Source organism: Carettochelys insculpta, chromosome 2, assembly GCF_033958435.1.
Source record: "Carettochelys insculpta isolate YL-2023 chromosome 2, ASM3395843v1, whole genome shotgun sequence".
In the NCBI taxonomy this organism is placed as follows: Eukaryota; Metazoa; Chordata; order Testudines; family Carettochelyidae; genus Carettochelys; species Carettochelys insculpta.
This window is the reverse complement of record NC_134138.1, coordinates 80,256,889-80,279,899: the sequence shown is the minus strand read 5'-3', so window position 1 is coordinate 80,279,899 and position 23,011 is coordinate 80,256,889. Positions and strand designations below refer to the sequence as shown.

The window sequence follows — 23,011 nt, the reverse complement described above, 5'->3', positions numbered from 1 at the left end:
CCTGCGCCGCATCCCGCCTCAGGGCCCGGGCGCGCTGCGTCAAGTGGGGAAACTATGACCGAGCTTCGGCCGGCGCTGACGTTGCAAAAGGCCGCCACGTGCCTGCGGGCAGCCAGCCCCGGCCTGCGAGCGGCGCTGCAGCGGCGTGTGCCGCTAACAAGCAGGGCGGCAGGGCGCTACCCTCGGGGCCGGGATCCGCGGAGCCGCGAAAAGGTGGCAAAGAAGACCGCCCTGAGTCCCCGCCCCGTCTCGGCGGCGAGCTCAGACCAGCAGCAGAATCGGCCCTTAAGGTGGGGAATGGAGTAAGACAACCCCAGATGCTGTCCCGGTGCAGCAGGTGCACGTGCAAAGGCCGATAAGCGCCCGGAATGAAACCTACACGCACCGCTTGTTTGCACACAGGGAGCCTCCCTCACCTAAGCAGTAACAGCAGCTTCCCTTAGCTTACATTGTGTGTTTTGGAGTGACTGTTTCATGTGTTTGCACCGTACACAATTTGCCATCGTGAACTAAGTTAATTCTTACATCCGTTTTTCACTGCTGGTCTGGTTGAGTTAGTATGTGGAAAGTTCCACTGAACTGCGTAATAAGCCTACAGGTATAGCTATGCCTGTTTTCCCCAGCCACACCTGCTTCCTTGGTGCCACCGAGGGATTCTTGTTCGACCGGTGAAAAATTCCATGTAGCCCTTATGTCACATCTATTGAGATAATTATATAGGTTCTTTTAAGCAGCAACATGATACAGCTTTATTGTCATCCCGGTTGTGCAGGAGAGACTAGATTTTGTTTGGCTCCTTAGACCTCTTTGTAATCCAGTCGGATAGTTTGTAAACAGCCAGATGCTGACATGTTGCCTCCTATTTCCCTGAAGCAAACGGTCGACTAAAAAGATGAAAAGCAGTTTGTTGTTGTTTACTTGTAAGGATCCCAGTAATTGTCCTAAAACACACAGTTGGAGTGTATTGTGCTAAAGAATGTGGGCTTTAGTTTCACGATCAGACCATTTGAGCTATGGTGGGGTTTTTTTTTCTTTTAACCTTTGGCCGCAAAGCAGAAGATTTCTGTCGGAACTAATTAGTATTTAATAATCAGGAATGTAGAGCCGGTCGTTGTGTTGTGGTGTGAATTGTCGTGGTCGAAAGCATTTAGTGAGGGAGAGCAGAAAATGGCTTTTGTAAGTAGGGGAATTAGCTCAAATGGTAGAGCGCTCGCTTAGCATGCGAGAGGTAGCGGGATCGATGCCCGCATTCTCCAGTGTGTTTTTACTTAAAACCTGAGACCATATATTTCAGTTGTGAAAAGATGTGTATTTTCAGTTACTTTCTAATTTTAGAAAATGAATTTTTTGGAGGGAGGTTCACTTTCTGGGAAGCTTGGCTTTGTAATGCTGGGTTTTCTTGATTAACAGCTGCGCCTACAGAAGAGAGAGGCAATTCTTGACAGCTGAAGAAATGAACTGCCAGGACTCTTACTAATAGTTCCTGCTTATTTCTTATGCGTCTCTGATATTTCACCCCCTAAACACTTTCCCTTGTTTTCTTTTTAAAATGTAACTGCTTGAATGATTCTTTTACTGTTTATTGAAGTTGACCATAATTTTCACAGTACAAATTATTTTGTTTCATAAGTATTGAAAGAATCAAAACAAAAAGCAGTCAAGTAGCACTTTAAAGACTAGCGAAATAGTTTATTAGGTGAGCTTTCCTGATACAGACCCACTTCTTCAGACCATAGCCAGACCAGAACAGACTCAATATTTAAGGCACAGAGAACCAAAAACAGTAAGCAAGGAGGACAAATCAGAAAAAGATAATCAAGGTGAGCAAATCAGAGAGTGGAGGGATGGCGGGTAGGTCAAGAATTAGATTAATCTGATTTGTCCTCCTTGCTTACTGTTTTTGGTTCTCTGTGCCTTAAATATTGAGTCTGTTCTGGTCTGGCTATGGTCTGAAGAAGTGGGTCTGTCCGACGAAAGCTCACCTAATAAACTATTTTGCTAGTCTTTAAAGTGCTACTTGACTGTTTTTTGTTTTGATAGCATGTAGACTAGCACTGCTTCCTCTCTGTTACTATTGAAAGAATGTGTGCAATGCAATACAAAGTAGAGGCAATTCAGCAAAGTTCAGGCAGAATAGATTGAGTTACAGTAAGTGTAAAAAACTATGTCAGAGATGATATTTTTTGCAAATACAGTTAGGGCAGAGGGTTGTGTCATGTGCCTGTTTTTATAGCATGGAGAAGACAGGTTACCAGGAGGCATGTGGCAATTCAAGAGAAATTTATGGCTACAAAAGCACCATTAACATTATATTAAAGAGGCAGGATGAGTATTGTATCACTGGAGCTACAGTTCCCAACCTTTCCCAGACAGGGACCCATTTTGACAATTCAGGAAGACTTGATGACCCAATGCAATTCAAAAATGGGGCCGGGGAAGCAGTGCCATAACAAGCTAATTTCGCGCTCGAGGCAAGAATATAAAATTGTGCGCCCTCCTTTATATATTCATAGCAGTTATTTTATAGAAAAAGGGAAAATGCATTAATAATAAAATAACACTACATTTATTATACTTAATTATTATTTTATGCTTATAGTTGATCTGAGTTGTGGCGGTGGAAAGACCCTCATTTCCAAACTGCTCCCCTCCACACCTTCCAGCTTAAACCCCACACTCAGAGGCTGGAGGAGTCACACTCAAGGGTTGGGGACTCTGGGGGTGCTGGGTGGGAATCACACTCAGGCTGGGGGAAAAAAAGAGGTTTGTACTCCCTTCCAAAGGAGCCTTAGGGGAGAATGCAGGCACTGATCTCACTACTTCTTACATGCTAAGCCAGCTCAGGGCTGTTCAAACTAATTTCTTCCCCTGCTAAGGGAGATAGAAACAAAAAATGAAAACTGATAAATCTGCTACATAGAACAGAAGAGGGACAAAAGGGGGGAAGGGTGTGTGGGGGAGATTACTTTCTGCAAGAGTCTATTTTGTGGCTTGCCTGGGATGACTACAAATATCAAAGGAGGAGAAGCTGTCTTTGCTTCTCTTGGTAGCAATAGCTAAATAGCTCCTTTAAGAGCCACATGCAGCTTTGAGCGGCTGGTAACGCTTAACAAATCTAATTGCCACCCATGTTTGGGTCCCGACCCATAGGTTGGGAATCCCTGGGCTACATGAATACCATACCTGGAGTTGGCACACTTTAGGTCAACTTGACACAGGGTAGAGGCAACCAGAGGAGGATTCATTGGTCACATGCCCCTGCCACACCCTCTCCTATGCCTCTCTGCCCTCTGCTCTGCTCTGCCCATGCCCTGCCCCGCCCCTTCCCTGGCTGTACTTCTCCCCTCCCACCCTTGATCACCCTACCTCTTCCTGTTAAAGAGTGGCACTGTTTACGGTGAGTGTGGGGCAGTCCCAGCCCTGCCTCTGCCCCGGAGCAGTGGGGCCTGAGAATAGCACAAGTTAGGAAGCTCATGCAGCTCTCAGGCCATGCACTGATTGCAAGTGGCTCGGCACTGATAGTAAGGGAAAAACACTGAATGCATGTGAATTGCTGTGCACCCCGCATGTGTGGCCTATGCCTGTGGTGTCCATGGTGGGGGGTTGGGGTCAATGAGAGAAACATTCATCAACATCCCTTTCACTCCTCATCCCAGTGGCAAACCGGCATCAGTGAGAGAGTGATCGGCAGTCGATTTAGTGAGTCTTCACTAGATCTGCTACAGTGACCCCCTATGATCAATTGCCACAGCACCAATCCTTGGGGAAGTGTAGGCATGCGGTAAGAGGAGACACAGATGCTGCCCTATTTGAACTAATTTTACTTGCTGAGTAGGCTGAATGGCTTTGTGAAAGTCATTGTTAGTGCTAAATGGGCAGGATGGATCAGCATCCACCACTTCATTTCACACAAGGAGAAACTGCTATTTGGGGACAAATGACTGAATTGTTTTTTTTTTCCACTAACAGCCAAGTGGGGGGGGGGGGAGGAGAAAAACCAAAGGGGAATTAGCTCAAATGGTAGAGTGCTCGCTTAGCATGCGAGAGGTAGCGGGATCGATACCCGCATTCTCCATTATGGATTCCTGTTTGAGAAAGGAGGACATAACAATGAAGTACAACCCCCTTTTTTCTTTACACTTCTGTATTCTTTTAAATGCCTTTTTTATTTGAATTTTTTTGTTTCTTAGGCATGCATGTGCAACAAACAGAGGAAACTGCAGTTACTTTTTGTTTATCTTAAGGCTCAAATAGAAACAGAGCTATTAAAATAAAATTACTTAATTTCTGTTGTTGGAAAGTGGGTTAATACAAAATAATTTCTCCCATTCATTATTTAATAAAAATAACTTTAAAACTAAAATAAACTCTTTCAATGAGTACACATATCCTGAAATCCTTCTTTTCTGCTGTTCTCATGTTTCCCTCATGGCTTAATTCCAAAATGAAATATTAAACACTGCAGTTGTAAAGAAATAACTGAAAAATGTCAAAAGTATTTTCTGTCTACTGTTGTAAGCTAAAGAAAAGGTACTTTTTTGTTTGTTTTTCGTTGTGGGACAAAAGATCAACACAAGAGCAACAACCCTGAAGTTGAAGTAGTTGAAATATGAACTGTTATAGTAGAATTTCATACAGTGGATATAAGCACACAGTTTTCTGATTCCAAACTGCTTTGGAATACTCTTGAGAAAAGGGAAGTAGCTCAAATGGCAGTATGCTCACTTAGCATGTGAGAGGTAGGTGGATGGGGGTGCTTCTGTTCTCCAGTATGCAGACAGAAAATCAATAAAATAAAGCAAAATATTCTTTTTTGATAATGACATAGTTAAATATATAGGGGAACTTCCACTACATGCATCTGATGAAGTGGGTTTTTGCCAACAAAAGCTTAAGAGCCAATAAATGTTATTCTGTAAGGTGCCACAGGACTTCTCATTTTTATAAGTATCAGAGAGGTAGCCAAGTTAGTCTGTACCTTCAAAAACAACAAGAAGTCCTGTGGCATCTTATAGACTAACAGATATTTTGGAGAATAAGCTTTCATAGGCAAAGACCCAGTTTGTCTGACGAAGCAGGTCTTTGCCCATGAAAGCTTATGATCCAAAATATCTGTTAGTCTATAAGGTGCCACAGGACTTCGCATTGTTGTTTTTTACAGTTACACACAGCAATTTACATGTTTCTTCCTTTATATCCAATTTGAAGATCAGACAGTCATAGAATCATACCTGATCTCATTTTGAATGAAACATCTGACTTGTATCATTAAGGCCATGTCTGCACACCACAGTTTTGCTCCCATAAGGCAACTTAGGTTGATCTAATTCACTACGCCAACATAATAACATTGCCTCAACAAGCCGCAAAGAACTTAGATTGGTGTAAATAGAGCGATGCAACATTGGTGAAAACACGTTGCTTACTTCTCTCGTGGTGGCCTCCAGAATGTATCCTGCAATGCCCACCGTGGCTCATCTGGTCACCCTTTTCATCTCTGTTGCCCTGCAACTAAGTAGAAAACCCATCCCATTAAAGCCAGGACCATCCCCACCAGTATACAAAATATGCAGTCGCATAAGTCACCATGAAATGCGGGGCCCCAACCTGCCCCCAATTTTGTGGTGCCCTAGGCAGTCACATTTTGTGTATGCAGCACTTCCAGCTCTCATGGCCAACCCTCACAGCCCTCCTGTGGACTGTGCCTACAGAGCCAGGAAAAACTCCCCTCTACTCCATCCTCACATCACCTCTTTCTACCCCTGCTCCGACCCCCTGCCATCTACATTCTCCCGCTTCCCCATCAAGCCTTTTCTTTTGAGTGATGTGGCCGAGGATTAGGGGGAATCCTAGCACTGGCAGCAGGGACTGCTCACCAGCTATTTCCCCAGCAAAAGGGGAAACGCTCTCTTGCCACCACCCATGCCTGCTGCCTGGTCCCCTGGCCTCAGGTGAGCCTCTCTGCTCTGTTCCTGTCTCCTATATTCTATCCTCTGGGGTCTGCTCCCCTCCCCCCTATACCTGTGGCTCTGCAGCCCTGGAATGCAGCCCCCACTCTCAGGGAGGGGGAATGTAGGTGCTACAGGCCTGCTACACACAGCAAACTCATTCCTGCTTGCTGTACACAGGGAACTCCTGGGTCTCTGAGGAAACGGGGCTGTACAGTTATGGCTCTGCTCCAGCCACAGGAACTTGCTTGGGGCATGGAAGAGAAGGACTATGTCAGGGAAACACAACTGCAGCAGTAATAGCAGAAAGCATGAGAGGAAAATAGTGACCTCTGGTGCAGAGCCACAGAATGCTGCTTGTACGAGGGGCCTGCTCTCAAGATGGTAGTGAATAGCCTCCCCATTGAGCTTCGCTTGGAGCCTGGTGCTCACAACACACAGCCCAAGACTGAACAGCAAAGCAGGATCCAGGCTTTCTGCCACAGCCAAGCAGGGCCCATCAGACTCACAGAAAAGGAGCAGCAGGGCTAGCCTGAATTGAGTCTTCTGCTGGAAGGGAGTGGGAGAAGAGATGCTCCCAGTGGCCTAAAGAGCTTGGGGGAGTCTGAGCCTGGCTGTCTACTGGGATAGGGCATGTAGTTACTGGCAGAGAGCAGGGAAGTGAAGGAGGAGCTTCTGATTGGCTGCCTAGACTCAAGTAACACAGGCTACAGGGAAGAAGCCCAGGGAAATGTAGAGATGCAATTAGTAAAGGGATGCAGCACAAGTCTGTATTAAAAAAGTCATGGGGCTGGGAGCTGGAACAGTGGTGGGGATTGGCTATGCCCTTAGGAAGGGAATTAGAACTGTGACATGCTAGGGAAAAGGGTTGCATTACAGGGACTGAGTCAGTGTGGAGCTATGGTGAGCCAACTGAGTTCAAGAGACACTATTCATCTGGGGTCACTGCAGACTCACATGAAAGCCAAAAGTCTCCTGAGAGAAGGCTGTGGAGCAGCATCGGTTCATTCTAGAGCAGGCACTTTTCCAGGAATGAGGCCAGGAAGGGCTAATTCTGACTCTTTGACAGGGACAAGTTCTGTCCTTTCTACTTACTCTTTTTTCAATAACTTGGTTTAGAAAAGTGCAAGACCCTGCTTTCCTCTTTCTTTTTCTTCATTTTTGAAGAATGTTGACAAGTTTAAAACAGTAGGATTAAATGATCAGTTTCAAATGTACTAAACTGTATTCATCTATAGTTTGTTTTCCAGAGAAACTCTATCAGGGTCAAAAAATCTTGACCTCATTTCCACATAGGGAAGCTAGACAGGTTCTGAAACAGTGTTAAGAACTGACCTTGTGCTCTGAGGGAAGATGAGAAGCATAATTTTAATAGCTAAAAGTCACCTTTTCCACATCTATAGTACCATTGTTACACCTACATTTTTCACACTCTGGTTAGCCTTCCTGCCCCAACAGAAGAGAGAATGACTGGAAAGACATTCTGAGTTGCTCTATGAATTATGAATCTCACAGTACTATGTGTTTACTGTAGAAAAATGACCAGACCTGAAATTGGGACTTATGTGCAGCTTGTTATGATAAAAGACATCCTTGGATATCTATTACAAATCATGACAGAAGGAGGAGAAATGGAGCAATAATTGGAGGGCAAAGAAATATGGTTACTTGCGGACCTGGTTCTTTTGTTTGATAGAAAACAGAGTAAAGGTCTGTTTGCAATTGTGGAACACAGTGCTGAAGTATTCATTAAGGTGTAGCTTCAATTTTCAAAATGCAGAGAACAGCAAAGAGACTATTATAAAATGACAATGGACTTTCATTTCCAGAAGTCACAAGCACTAATCTCCCTGTAGCAAAAAATACTAAAACATAATATGCACCATTTTAAATTACATTCACATCAAATAGCAGCTGTTCACAACAAATTCTGATATTTAGGCTTCAAAATGCATAAAAATGGTTAGCATGTTCGACAAACCATTTTATTCAAAATACATATTGCACTGAAGTGCGAGTACCCCATTTTGTTCATACAAACATCACTGTGGTTAGTTTTGGATGTGTGCAGTTGTTTACAAACCTATTTATTTACAGTGGTGTTTACCAACAGATGAGCATCATGTATCTTGCCACAGTGAATAATATTCTAAAATGTGACATGTTTCAATGCAAGCACTTGAAAAAAAACAGTAAGACTCTGCAGTTAAGTTGGCATTTTGTTTTGGCAATCTAACAGTCTTTCCAGTCACAGTCAAGAAGTCATCATCAGCCAAGGCTTAAAGTGCTTCCTCAAAGGCTTGTTTAGTGACAGCCTTAAACAAAAGAGGAAAGTTTGAGAACATATAGAAAAGGCTACATCCTACAATATCCCTAAACAAACAAAGATCATGCAATTGTTTATCTCACCAACTCCATGTCAAGTTTCCTAGGTTTTAAGCAAAAGTTTTGTCTTTTTAAGCTGCAAAATTGGTTCTGGCATGACCAGTTGACGATGTTCTTTCTGATTTGTGCATCTTTGATGCAAATAAGGGTGTGCAATCATGGTTTACAATTTTGTTGATGCACAAACCAGAATAGATATTTACAGTTGACAAGAATAACTACCATATTTTTCTGAGGGGTAGCCTTTTTAGTCTATAGCATCATAAAAAATAAGCAGTCCCACAGCACCTTAAAGACTAACTATTTTATTTATTAGGTAATGAGCTGATGAAGTGGGTCTTACCCATGAAACCTCAGTACTTTATATTTGTCAGCAAGACAAGCATGTATGTAATAAATATTCCTTCTGTTCCAAATTATGGAACTTAGTTCTATAAAAGAAATACTAAATTAATAAGGAACACCTGATTAAGGAGACTACGCTTACACGCATTCAGGTGGGCAGCAAGTAAATATTTCTCATGTTTACACGCAAGAGGGGTGTGGGGCAGGCAGTTCCACGCAGGGGGAAAGTGGGCTAGAAGCCGGCTGGGCAGCTTCTGGCCAGCAGAGCCAGCCGTGGGGTCCCGGGCTTGGAGGACAGGGGTCCCCCACTACCCTGTGGCTGGGAAGCAGCTGGGCTCCCAGCCCAGCCTCCAGTGGCAACCCCAGGTAAGACTGCTGCTTGATTCCCATCTCTTTGCCTCTTGCGCAACCTGGGAAACTGACCAGCCACAAGCTGGTCAGTTTCCTGGGTCCTGCAAGTGGCAGGGAGACAGGAACCAAATGGCAGCCTGGTTCCCATCTCCCTAGGCTTGCAGAACCCAGGAAATTAACTAGCTCATCGCTGGTCAGCTTCCTCGTTCTCTCAAGGAGCAGGGACTGGGAACCAAGCGGCAGCCTGGTTCCCCATTCCCTTGCGCTCTCAGGACCCAGGACACTGACCAGTCCTGAGCTGGTCAGTTTCCCGGGTCCTGCAAGCCACAGGGAGACTGGAACCAGGCTGCCCCCTCGGTTCCCAGCTCCCTGCCATACCTGATGGGCTGGTCAGTTTCCCAGCTCCTGTAAGCTCCCCCAGCCCAACTTGCATGAAAATGAGTTACACAGGGGTTGCAGGAATGCAACCCCCACCTAACTGGGTGGTTTACTGTAGTCATAGATTCCAAGGCCAGAGGGAACCACTGTAAATGAAATGTCATACATATAATTGCTAAAGTAAATCTTCAAGGAAAAACTTCCAATTTTGTTTCAGAAGCATGCAACTTCAACTTCCAGCCAATGGATCATATTATCTTCCTCTGCTAGACTCGAGAGCCCATACTAAATACTTGTTCCCCATGTAGACACTTAGACTAAAGTCAACTTTATCCCTTGCCCTCCACTGCATTAAGCTAAATAAACTGGAATACATGCTTTAGTCATACTCAAAGATCAATAATTTTAATCACTGCTTTGAACTCCCTTCAATTTATCATTAAGATTGTTCTTGAACTGTCAGCACCAAAACAGGACAAGTACTCCAGCAACAAGAAATCCTGTGGCACCTTGTAGACTAATAGATATTTTGGAGCATAAGCTTTTGTGGACAAAGACCCACTTCCCCAGACAGGACTTCTTGTTGTTTTTGGAGATACAGACTAACATGTCTATCCTTCTGATAACTATTCCAGCAGCTGTTACACCAATGTCAAACACAGAGTTAAAATAACCTCTCCACTCTTACTTGAGATTCCCATTTGGTTTTCCTATTCAACTGAGATACAACTATCATCAGGAATAAGGACCCTATTGAGTTCCCACAAGTTCCTCCATGAGTTGGGGGAAAAGCTTTTTTTAAATCCAAGTAGTATACAAAAGAAACAAGAAACTTACTGCCTCAGACTGTGCACAGAGATCATCAAAAAGCTGCTCGTATTTTACAGCTGGTGTTTTACCCTTTGACTGAACAAGTTTCTTCAAAGCTTGAGCCAGCTCCTCCTTACATTTATGGGCAGCGGCACTTATTCCGTGGAACAAAGAAAGTACATATAATTACAGACATTATAAAAGTGACTGTCCTAGTTAAGGCAGAACATTTTATTATGTGCACCAATACACAAGCGATGTGTTTATTGCCCATCATCTCCATACTGGTGCACATAACGAAATTCATTCAGCACATGGACATAAACAATTAGAAGGAACATTGATTGCAACCCGAAATTGCTTTATATTCTTATTTAAAGAGCTGTGAATTATCTTCAAGTTCAACATAATAAATCTTAAGAAACATACACATTTGATTATGGTTCAGTTACTTTTTAAAGAAAAAAGTAACCGTTAAGGAAGCAAAACTTTTCCAACACCAAAATAAAGAAACATCTCATCTGTTTGTCTGAAAACATGGACCGATTGTGAATCAGCGCCATACTATGTGTTGTGTTACTGTTCTTGCACATTGACGGATCAGCAGTCCAGCCCCGGTCAATTTCTACTCTTGTAGAAGGCACACACCTGGCACTTGAAGAATGCTTCTTGCATCTCAGGAATCAACTGGGAGCTTCTGATCACGATACCACTGAGGGTGATAAGTTGATCAATGTCTACAGTGTGGAACAAGACACGTGATCCGGTCATGTTTTACTGGTTTCATTTGCTTAATATCAGAAGTCCACCCTAGCCTTTATTTTTACAATTATATGGTAATTTACAGCCCCCACACATACAGTAGAGACTATTTTGTATGAGACAGAAAGAAGACAAAATCTGTACGAATAAGAAAAAGCCACAGTTGTACCACAATTTCAACCAGCAGGACATAAACCTCGTTTCTGGGTACAAGTCTGTTATTTACCAATATAGGTTGAGAGGGGGAACCCTCTTTGTAGACAGGTTATCCAACAGTTGTTCATGGTAGCATTTTTGTACTTTCCCCTGCAACACATGCCGTGACCATGTGAGTCTGAAAATACTGGTTTAGATGGACCCCAAGTCTGAGCTTTTATTAATTTTTTAAAAACTGTATTCTTCTAGTGAACAATTTTTATATAGCCTCAAGTTTCTTTTTTAGCAATGCAATCAAAACACCCTACCTTCAGGATTCAGACTCCTCATATTCCTGGTCTTCAATGCATTATATGGTCTTATTTGAATCTGGTGTTCCAATATTGAGTCAGGGTAATTATCAAAAAAGATCTCATTAGCAGCCATGTCAAATATTGGGATTACTTCCTGTTGCAAAGGAACAGACAAGTTTTTAAGAAAGCCCTGCCATTAAGTACTTAATACTTTTTAACCCCAGAATATCCAGCTGTGCAACCCCATTTGGTACTCGCAGAGAAGAACTGCCTATGGGTGTATGGTCTTCACATAAAGAGGAAGAAATGCTAGTTGGTTGTTTAAATCAGCTTTTTGTCCCTTTTGTGCAGCAGGAACAGTGCACACTTGACCTGGCCTTTGGATTCTTAGCTACAGTGCAGTTGCCCTACCTTTTCAACGTTTATCTGGAATCTCTCTCAACGGTCTATGTGACTTTAAAAATCAACAAGACATCAAGTTACCAAAAACCAAAACTAAACATAAAAGTGTAAAATCGATGCATAAAAAGGACAGCAAAAAGGGGGCCAAGAAGAGCAAATTAAATATACAAACATTATTATGAACCATATGTATTTCATTACCTCATGAAAATTTCACTGAATACAGCCTGTGACTTTTAGTCATTTTCCTTAATATTTACCATTAACATACAATGCACCCACTAGGCTAAAAGGCCCAATTAGTCTATGGAGAGTAAGGCTCCTTATTTAACAAAGATTAGAATCTAAACTTTCCTCTAAACAAATAGATTGCTAGGTCTGATGCTTGCAAAGACAAGTGTATGATGATATGTCAGTGTGCAGGAAGCACCATTGTTGTGCTGCTCAGAGTAATTACATTCTCAAGGTAGAACAGTGAAAAACTGGCAGCAAACTTCTGTTCAGAATCTTATGGGCAGTACAAATTTCATTCTTTTGCTATACAGGAAGCATCTGGAGAGGAGGGACCTAAAAGAAATTCAAGGAAAAGAAATGCAAAGGTATCACTATGCTTGCTGCAGCACCTAGATGGATAACAGACTTAAGACAGGCACAGACAGAGAAAGATCCAGTGACGGTTGCTTTGTCAGTCTGGGAGTCAGCCTTGAATTTACTGTCTTTGTAAATGGTCTGCTTCCTCCACACAACTACCTGGGATACAGCACTAATCTGCTGGAGCCCTGAGAAGGATCCATGGACTACAAACTAACAGAAATCCCAAACTCTCTTATCAACCAATCTGGGGAGTGGAAGGAGCAATTCTTCTAAACCTCTACCTGCAATTTGCCTTTGAGGAATGGCTGTCTTGCTGAGCACTTTGAAATGTGTGTGTGGCTAAGAAGTGTCTGATAAATATGGTAAATATCTTAAGACCATTATGTAATAAAAGATACTTTCTGCAGAAGTTTGTACACACAAATATTGTAACATGTACTTCTGTATTTATAGAAATGCTTAAGCACTTCGATATTTCACTATCAGTACTACTCTCTCATGGAGCGATAATCTTAAGCAGTTGCATATAAATTCATGCTTAAGTAACACAGTTAAACAAAAGTAGAACTCATCTGGAATAAGGCCTAACAATACCTGTGGATAACAGATCGGTTGTCTGTATAGATTTGTGTCACAAAATCACACAGAATCACAGGGCTGGAAGGGATCTCAGGAGGTCATCTAGTCCAGCCCCCTGCTTCAAGCAGGATCAACCCCAACTAAGTCATCCCAGCCAGGACCCTGTCAAGCCGGGACTTAAAAACCTCGAGGGATGAAGAATCCACCACCTCTCTAGGCAACGCATTCCAATACTTCACCACCCTCCTAGTGAAGTAGTTTTTCCTAATATCTAACCTATACCTCTCCTTCTTCAACTTCAGACCATTACTCTTTGTTCTGCCATCTGACACGACTGAGAACAGTTTCTCACCCTCCTCTTTAGAGCTCCCCTTCAGGAAGTTGAAGGCTGCTATTAAATCACCCCCTCAGTCTTCTCTTCTGTAAACTAAACAAGCCCATATCCCTCAGCCTATCATCATAGGTCTTGTGCTCCAGCCCCTTAATCATTTTTGTTGCCCTCCGCTGAACCTGCTCCAGCAAATCCACATACTTTTTATACTGGGGGGCCCAAACCTGGACACAATATTCCAGATGTGGCCTCACCACTGCCGAATAGAGGGGAATAACTACTTCTCTAGATCTGCTCGAAATGCTCCTCCTAATGCACCCTAGTATGCTCTTAGCCTTCTTTGCTACAAGGGCACGCTGTTTAGTTATATCCAGCCTTTCACCCACCATAACCCCTAGGTCCCTTTCCATCATACTGCTGCTGAGCCAGTTGGTCCCCAGCCTATAACAGTGCTTGGGATTCTTCTGCCCCGGGTGCAGGACTCTACACTTCTCCTTGTTGAACTGCATCAGATTTCTTTTGGCCCAGTCCTCCAATTTATCCAGGTTACTCTGGATTCTCTCTCTCTACCCTCCAATGTATCTACCTCTCCCCCTAGTTTTGTGTCATCCACAAACTTACTGAGGGTGCAATCCAGTCCCTCATCCAGGTCATTAATAAAGATGTTGAACAACACCAGCCCCAGAACTGAGCTTTGCGGCACTCCACTCGAAACTGACCGTCATCCAGATATTGAGCCATTGACCACTACCCATTAGGCCTGGCCGTCAAGCCAGCTGTCTATCCATTTTGTAGTCCAAGGATCCAATCCATATTTCCTTAACTTATGGACAAGAATGTTGTTGGAGACCGTATCAAAAGCTTTGCTGAAGTTGAGGTATATCACATCCACTGACTTCCCCATGTCCACAGAGCCTGTTACCTCATCATAGAAGCTAATCAGATTGGTGAGGCAGGACTTGCCCCTGGTAAATCCATATTGGCTACTTTTGATCACTTTCCCCTCTTCCAAGTGCTCCAAAATGGATTCCTTGAGGATCCCCTCCATTATTTTCCCAGGGATTGAGGTGTCAAATCATCTCAGTTTACATTCAAAAAGGGATCTCCAACCATACTGATCTGCAAGAGGTTTAAAAGCAACATATTAAATCACCAGCATTTCAGTCTGAAAACCAAGTGAATTTTAGTTCTATTGCTGTAGTACCTCCTCAAGTCGCTGCATGTAGAGTGATTCATTAAGATCCAAACCAATGTTCTCTTCCTCTTTAGCCAATGGATCAATAAAACACTGAAGAAATCTCTGAATATTGAGAATAAAATACAAAGAAGAAATATTTAAAATGCCTAAATGGACAGTCCTGTGATTTCACTGCTTCACCATACCTATGCTGGAAGATGTTCTTCTGGCTCAAATTACCTTCAGAAATGCTTTCTTACATTGCATGTATTCAAAAACTCCTAAAGTGTAGGCATACCTCTAATGCATCCCTTACAGCTGTGGTGGGCAGTATGCTGCCCATTGGGTTTCTCTCTGTGGACAGCAAGACATTTTATTTACTGTTGAGCAAGTGTAAGGTTTCCAGATTCTGCTGGTTTCCATCCGCGTAGTATTTTCCCCTCCCAGTATTACTGAAGTGACATGCACATAAAGCAAACACAAGTGAAGGGAGATGCGTGCTGACTGCACACATGATGGAGTGGGAGAGCCATGAGTCCCCTCTGCATCCAGTCAAAGTGTAGGGATGGTTCAACTAGAACACCATAGAAATGCCAGGCACACAAGCACAGTTAACAAACCTACCAGATCCCAAGACTCCCTCTCAGTTACAAAAATCTTGCAGCCCACTAAGGTGAAGGAGGGCCACTCACTAGCCTTCTTTGCTCCTTACTGCCCTACAGGAGACTTTTCTCATGTACACGGAAGTTTCCTAATTCCACCCACATCTTTCCAATTTCAGACAGTGAAATATACTCATGACTTGGGCAAAAGCTTATCTAACTACAATCCATTTTAGTGAATCCATTTTCTATAATTTTGTAAACACAAACAAAAAGAACACTTTTGGTAGCACTGCATTATTCATAGGTGTGAAAAATTCAGGCCCGAATGAGGTAGTTCTACTGATCTAATCCCTTGTAGGCAAGGTTATGTTGACAGGAGAGCTTCTCCCATCACCATAGCAACAGCCTGTAAGGGAGGTGGATTAACCATGCTGACAGCGGAAGCAATCCTGTTGGTATAGGAGTGCCCACACAGCAATTTAAGCGTTGACCTACACTTAGATGGTTAAGAGAGAAGACTGTGTTTTAAGAGAGGTTATAAATAACGTCTATAATGATCCAGAAAAAGGTAGTTGGGAGAATCTGAGGGACAGATTAAGAGCTCTGTTTTTGGTTTTGTTGATCTGAGCTCACAGCTCAAATGAAATGTCAGAGATCAAGGATATAATTTTAGTTTAAACAAAAAGACAAGTCTGAAGTTGAGAGGCAGAGCCAAGTTGCCTGCATGAAGAGAATAGCTGAACTTGTGTTTGCAGAGGAAACTACCTAGAGGTGAGGTAATGAGAGAAGAGAAGGGAACTGAGGACACAGCCCTTTGGAACTCACACAGAACGTTGCAGATGGAAGAGAAGGATCCTTTAAATGACATGCTGAGGACGTGAATAAAGAGGGAGGATAAACAAAGCAGAGGATGGAGGCCAAGGGAGGATAAGACTCCCACAGAAAGGAGGCTGAAGGCAGGTGACAGCTCAAATATCTTTAGGCTAGAGAACTGGTTCTGCTCTTCAGTTAGTAAAGTCATTAGTGACTCTGGCAAGAGCCCTTTCAGTGAAGCACAATGGACTGAAACCAGATTGATAAGTTCCATGGTGGAATTCGAAGAAAAGAATCCCAGACAACAGTTTTACTTTTCGCTCTTTTAAGGACACGTTACAAAAACATCAGCGTGCTTCAAACACACAAGTTTTGATCCTAAACATAACCTAATTCTGGTATTTGCCAGAATCAGATACTGCACAAACAGAAAAAAAAATAAGAATGGAGGTATCCACATTTGTTTACCTACCTGGAACTTTTCTTTGCATGAAGTTACATTAACATCTTTTCCCCCAATCACAAGCTTTTGTCCAAGCGATTGTTCCCTTGCCAGTGCATCTTCTGCTGGCTGCAAGAAGAAAAACGCCATGATTATGGATAACATAAATACATTTAAGAAGAAAAATTACCAGAGAAAGCTGAAACATCTACTTACCCCGTCAGAATGCAAATCCACCTGTCTGGCTTTGTGGGCAGATCCAAGATCTGGTCTCTGCTTAACTGGTGTTCCTCACACACTACTCCTGGGAGTACCCTCCACTCTAGAGCTAGGAGTGCCATAGGTCAGAGGTGGACTAACATCAAAATCAATAGGAACTGCTACAAAAAAAAAGTTGTATTATTTCAAAATGCTAATGGTTGTGCTTAGCCCTATTATCATCCTTCAGTGTATAGAAAAGCAGAACAGAAGTCTAAGTCTTGTTAGTTTTATAAACAGTATTTTACAAGCCTGTACTAGCTATAAAATGTACACTATGGATTAAAATGCATCTTTTTCAAAGCCATAATGAACATACTTTATGAAAAAAGTTGATTTTAAACCACCAACAATATTTAAAAAAAAACATTCTATAACGCAAGAAGCTCACAAAAGGCCCAAAAGAGGTGTTTTAGAATGAATACACTGTTACTGGGTGTATACTTTAGGTGCTTAAATCAATGCTTCACTGAATTGTAAGTAATACATCAATTAACCCGTAATGGAAATCAACGCTGTTCATTCAAAAAGGCATCTTTTTTTTTTTGTTTTTGACAGCTAAATGCCAACATTAAAACTTCCTCAATGGCCATTTAAGAACAATATGCAAATATCAGTTTGTCACACATGCTCCAGACAAGCATACCCAGTCTCGTCCAATATTTATAATAAGGTATTTATAGCCTATATTCCATACCAGAAAGACATAGGAACAGTAGAACATGCGGTGCCAGAGGGCCCCACATCAGCAACTCATCTGGCATAATTGCACCACCTCGAGCCTTCCCTGCCTTAGCCTGTTCTTTGGTGACGCTGATGTACAGACCCAAGAGAGGGCTGGGGGGGCAGTATAGGCAAGCCAAAAGAGCTGCCAGCATTGGGCCACCTGGCAGCCCTACAGTCTTCTCATTTTGCTTCTGTGGCTCTGGAGAGCCCTGAGGTACAGAAGTTTCAAATGCAGTGGGAGTAGGCTGATGGGGAAGAGTTGGGGAGATCAGAGGGCTGTGCTGTGCTGTGCTGGGTGGGGAGGAGTCATGAGGGAATCACATGTCCTTCCTCCATTCTGTCCCTTCCCTGAGGGCAGTGTACCAATAAGAAACAAATTCTACATAAAGCACTGAGCATAGGAGAGTCACGAAATTGAGGTGGGCTGGAAAACAGAAGCCCTTGAACATTTGGGCTTTGTATGTCTACTGCTGGAGAAGTTGGCATTGGCTGTAGATCTCCTGTAGATTTGGAGTCATCTGTTCAATGCTTTTGTGAAAGAGGGGACTGACCATCTTCTGTGCATGCTGCAACCATAGGAAAACTGGTAAGTAAATATTTAAGTTGTTAGCTGCAACATTCTACATCAATTTATGTTAACTGAACAAATTATAAAATAGATCACATGACAAAATGGAACAGAAATTGTTCAATATAAAATTAAAAAGCAAAGTGTAATATTTTGCTGAAATGAAACTGAAGAGCAATTGTAAACTTCCAGAAGAGGTAAAAAGCTTAAGAGAATTAAAAATACTGTAATTATATTCCTAAATGCTTAAGATATCAGAACTGCTACTACAAGTGCTTTGAGAGCAGTGTAATTACAAGTATCAGAGGAGTCGCTGTGCTTGTTTTTGACAATACAGACTATGAGAAGTCCTTTGGTAGCTTATAGACTAACAGATACTTGGGAGCATAAGCTTTCATGGGTAAAGAACCGCTTTATCAGATGCAACATCAGTGAATCTGACAAAGCAGGTATTTGCCCACAAAAACTTATGCTCCATAATATGTTAGTCTATAAGGTGCTGCAGGATTTCTAGTAAAATTACAGGTAGTCCTCAACTTTATGATGTTCAACTTATTGCAAGTAACACTTACAATCTTTCCCAAGTGACACCCTGATTTTCACTTTATGACTCTCAGAACCACACTGGAGTGGACTGCAGTTCTGAGTTACGTGCCAAGTTCTGACACAACTGATGTCTGAAAACAGCATTGACAATCCAAAGACTGTCTGTATCCCTGTTTTACAGTGGGAAAAACACAGGCACAGAGAGGACAAAGCAACCTACCTGCTAATGAGTATCAAAGTTTTTCAAGTACAGCAATCAGTTTCACATATCATATTGGTAAAATTTGTAAACTTGGCTCCATTTCACTTTTATAAAAGCACCTTCTTGCACTCATGCATTGCTGAAGGCTATGGTCAGGTCCGTAACACAAAGTTTTGTCAACATAGCTAAGCTAGTGTCGGATGTGAATATCGCTAAGCCAAAAGTTTTTAATAAGCATCCCACCGACTGGATGCAGTTCACAAGGGGTAAACCCTAGCAGCCCACCAGATGTTTTATTTATCTAAATGTTCACAGGTAAAGTTGCTCACTGCTCCCACTGGCTGGGAATGGTGAACCGTGGCTAATGGGAATTGTGGGAAGTGGTGGCCTGGGGAGCTGCAAGGAGAAGCTCAGATGAATAAAGCATGTGACAGCCTACCAGCAGCTAACCACATATTGCCCATCCCTGCCCTAAGCTTGCACAGCTATGTTAGCAAAACCCAAAAATGACAGAAGAGCATCATAGAAATGGGAAATATTGGCCCACAGCCAGCTGAGCTGATGAATAGCATTATCTATGCCGAGAAAAACACTCCTCTGCCCACAAAGATGTGCTGGCAAGGCCTCTGTGGTATAGACAAGGCCTTACAGATGAAAAATACAAGTTCAGACCAGCACTAACAGAGATCAATGTTGCTTAAGTTGTCATGCTCCCATGTAAAGGGTCTAAAATCGTGGCATCCAATACGCTCGTCGTTCACTACAGGCAGCAAATGATGAAGTCTATTGTGTTGAGTGGGGCTTGGTGGGCTGGTGTGGCAGCTCAGGAGCCATGCAGCTTGCTCTGGGGGGCTGCACAGTGGCACAGCAGCTCCTTGGGCACCGTGTGGCTGTGGCGGCGGCTTTGGTGAGTCATCGGGGGCATGGAGGTAGGGCATATGGCTGCGGGGGCACGGGGGAGAAGGGAGCACAGTGGGAGAGTGCCTGGCTTGTGAGTGGATACGACGATCTGATATCTTGCTTTTGGACACCACTGGTCTAAACCAGTAACTCCTTGATTTGTGAATGTCTGCAGACTTTTAAAATTCTTGTTTTAAATCACCCAAAGCTGCATTTATCCTGCAGAGCTAACCCAGGTCAGAGTGACCTACACCAGGGTTTCCCAAACTTTATATATTTGGAACCTGTTTTTTTTTCAGTACCCCTTTTTTGCAGCCCAAAAATATAAACACGTGTAAAAAAATGAATGAGAATAAATTTTCACTGTTTATTATTTATTCACAGTAATAATAGTACATAATATAAGCCCTGACATAAAATACTTAAGTGCCTAACTTATTGTTACCTTAATTATACAGGAAAATACAAAATGTACCAAATTAATAGAATAATGCACAATAATTTGTATATTTTTTTAAGGACCAGTATTTTTTTCTCAAGGACAGTACTGGGCCAAGGACCACCCTTTGGGAAACGCTGACCTAGACTTAGTTCACACTTACTCTCAGCCAGTAGGCTGACCCTACACTAAGCAGACCTACTTACTCCAGACAGGACTGTGAAAAACTGTGAAAAAGCCACTGATGAGTGTATCTAGGAAGACCCAAGCGCAGGTGTAAAATGCTGCGGGGGGGGTGGGGGGGGCAGGTTCTGTGCTCTGGGGAGGCGGAGTTCCCACTGCCCAGCAAACTCTTTTCTCAGGCTAGCCGGTGCCTGTGCGATGTGATGCCAGCAGCGTAGCTCCGCCAGGACCGGCCGGTCTCCGCCTAGTGCGGGTTGGTGGGCTGGCACCGCTGCTCGCCCCGCCCCGCCCCGCCCGGGCAGGGCTGCGGGGCACTTACAAGCTGGGGGGTTACTGCCCCGCCCGCGCTTCTAGCTGCGGCGGGCGGGCGGTGTGGAGGCCGGCGAGGACATGACGCTGCTCCCTGCCCGGGTGGAGAGAGAAACTGAGACAGTGCGGAGCGGTTTGTCCCCGTCCGCTCCTTACGGCCGAGCCCGAGAGCCTCAAGTCACAGGCATTTACTATCCCGCCCAACGCTCGCTGCCCTCCGCGCGCGGACACGGGACGCAGCGCCTCGCGCTCTCAACCCACTGGTCTTCCGCGCAGACCTGCGAGCGTCCCCCGAACCTCGGGAATTTTCCGCGCCAAACGGGTCACATGGGCCGCCCTCCCGGGATTTCCTTCCAATCGCCGCACGGGAGAGCCCATAAAGCGGGGCAGGGGCCCCATCCAGCTCCGGGTATGGGCAATCGCGTCCTGGACGCTACGGGAGCAGCTCCACAGGGACCGAGCAACGTATGACCGGAGCCCGATTCTCCCCCCATTCACCCAAGTAGAACCTGCCTGAGAGTCACAGACAGATTTCCCCCCGTGCCCTGGTGAGAATGGTATCGCCCATGGCGAGGGCAAAGGCTCTTCTATTACCGCTGAGGGCGGGCTCCTCTTTTTTCTGCTAGATTGGGAGCTTTGTGGTGTGCATTAGGAAGTGACGTGCTGCGTGCGGCGGATGTGACGTGAGTCGTCCAGACTCGGGCCGGTGGGAGGGGTTTGGACAAGATGGCTGGATCCACAGGTCTGTGAGGGAGGCTCGTGACGGGCCTGCGGCGGGTGTGGGGAAGTGGGTTCCCGCTTTGTGGGTCCCGAGCGCTCCGCGAGGGGGCGGGAGTTGCTCCGCCTCTCTCCGGTGAAGGGGAGCAGTTGTCTGGGCTGAGCTGCGGCCGTAAGGCCAGGCCTAGCCAGAGCTTGGGGGTCCCCAGCGCAGCCCCGGGGCAGGTGTCTGGAGGGCGGTGCATCTTTGCCCAGGCCGTGCGGTAAGGGTGGCAGGGCAGGAGTTTCATTCTCGTGGTGCGAGAAGGGCTGTGGGTAGGATAGCGGAGGCACCTGTTTGGGGCCCAATGCGGAGGGCCTGAGCGAGCGGAGCCTGAATCACCGCTGCGGGCAGGAGGTGGGCCGCAGTGCCCGTGTGAAATATAGGGACTCGGCGGTGCAGCGTCCAGGGGCGATGAGACTCCCCAGTGCCGATGTTCGGTAGGAACAGCAGGGCCGAGTAGGAGTGACTAGATACATCTGAGTGTCTGATGTAGAGATGCTTATTGTACGGCGAAAGGGATGAATACTGTCCCTTGGCCTGCTCGGAATATGATGGACTTTATGGTGGAACGTAGGGATGGGTTATTCTATGTCAGTGACCGGCTGAGGTGGTATAAGGTAACTCAATAGTTGAGATGAGCTCATCTTATTCTTTACTAAAGACGTTATTTTGTAGAGGGTAGAGCCTTTGTCTGGGCTCCAGTGTAGTCCCCAAATGAGGATCTGCAAGGGGGCAGGTAGGAGGCAAAGGAATCAAGGTTAATTAACACAGGAAATGGCAGGGAAGAGTCTTGTGCTATTGGGACAAGTTGACTTCATTGCTCATTCAGATAGTATAAGGATCAAGGTTACTTGACTTTATGTTTCTCTTGAGGTTTCGAAGAACTAGGCTGCAGATCAGAACCTTGTGATATGGAACCAACATCTGTGCCTAATGCAGGTGGTGTGCAGGAGTAGGGAGATTGAGACTACTAGGTAGAGCTGGGTGAAGAAAAACTTTCCTTACTGTGCCTGATTTTGGAAAAGTGGTTCATATGGCAGATCCCATAGAAAGGGGAGAGGGTGGCCCCTCAGTACCTGTGCCTACCACCAGAGATGAAGCTGGTGCTGGATTTTCTTTGGTAGGAGTAAAAATGCCTGTGTTTCCCAGTGTGGGCTGAATTGTGAATCGCATGAGGTGCCATGTTTGATCAATGGGTGTATTTAAGGAGTCATGTGTTTATTTGGCTGTGGGAGAACAGCATTTTGTTACTCTTGTAGAAATAGCTTGTGGTGATTAATTTAAAATTAGATTTTTTTTAAAAAGTACTTTTGGTATAGTATGAGTTCCAAGATTCTTTTCACTCCTGCCTGTGTTTGACTTCTTGGTCTTTTGATTTCCTCCTAACAAACAGGAAGTAAAGATGATTTGCTTTTGAATATGTCTTTGCATATAGCAACTGGTTGCATTCAAAAGTGTTTTTTCGTTCCAACCTTAACTTAAAAATTCCTGTTGTTTGAATTAGACAACTGTACTACTCCTGGTATATACTCATTTATTTCTGTAGGGTAGAAATAATCTAATAAACTTCATTGCGTTTTCTATTCCAGAGTACTTAGTATATTAGCAAAATAATAGAGTATTCTGTAAAGCTTGTATGTGTGTATCTATACATTTACAAAAGTTTCTTTATTACTGAAATGCACATGTATAGTAAAAGAAACTGATATTTGATAATTGTGTATATATATACTTTCTCTTCTCCAGAGA

The 23,011-nt window shown here is 44.0% G+C and overlaps 1 protein-coding gene and 2 non-coding genes across 4 annotated transcripts in view; all 3 read left to right on the top strand.

Moving 5' to 3' along the window:
• Positions 1–1,183: 1,183 nt before the first annotated feature.
• Positions 1,184–1,256, top strand: TRNAA-AGC (transfer RNA alanine (anticodon AGC)). The gene has a single exon. It is a non-coding gene; the product is annotated as a tRNA-Ala (tRNA).
• Positions 1,257–4,002: 2,746 nt separating this feature from the next.
• TRNAA-AGC (transfer RNA alanine (anticodon AGC)) lies at positions 4,003–4,075 on the top strand. Its single transcript has one exon. It is a non-coding gene; the product is annotated as a tRNA-Ala (tRNA).
• Positions 4,076–21,203: 17,128 nt separating this feature from the next.
• Positions 21,204–23,011, top strand: part of UBE2V2 (ubiquitin conjugating enzyme E2 V2) — a 39,413-nt gene continuing 37,605 nt past the window's right edge. For both annotated transcript variants that reach the window (XM_074987193.1, XM_074987195.1), the window contains exon 1: positions 21,204–21,244. In XM_074987193.1, coding sequence (XP_074843294.1) covers positions 21,229–21,244 — 16 coding nt within the window. In that variant the 5' untranslated portion in view covers positions 21,204–21,228. The remainder of the gene's footprint in view (positions 21,245–23,011) is intronic.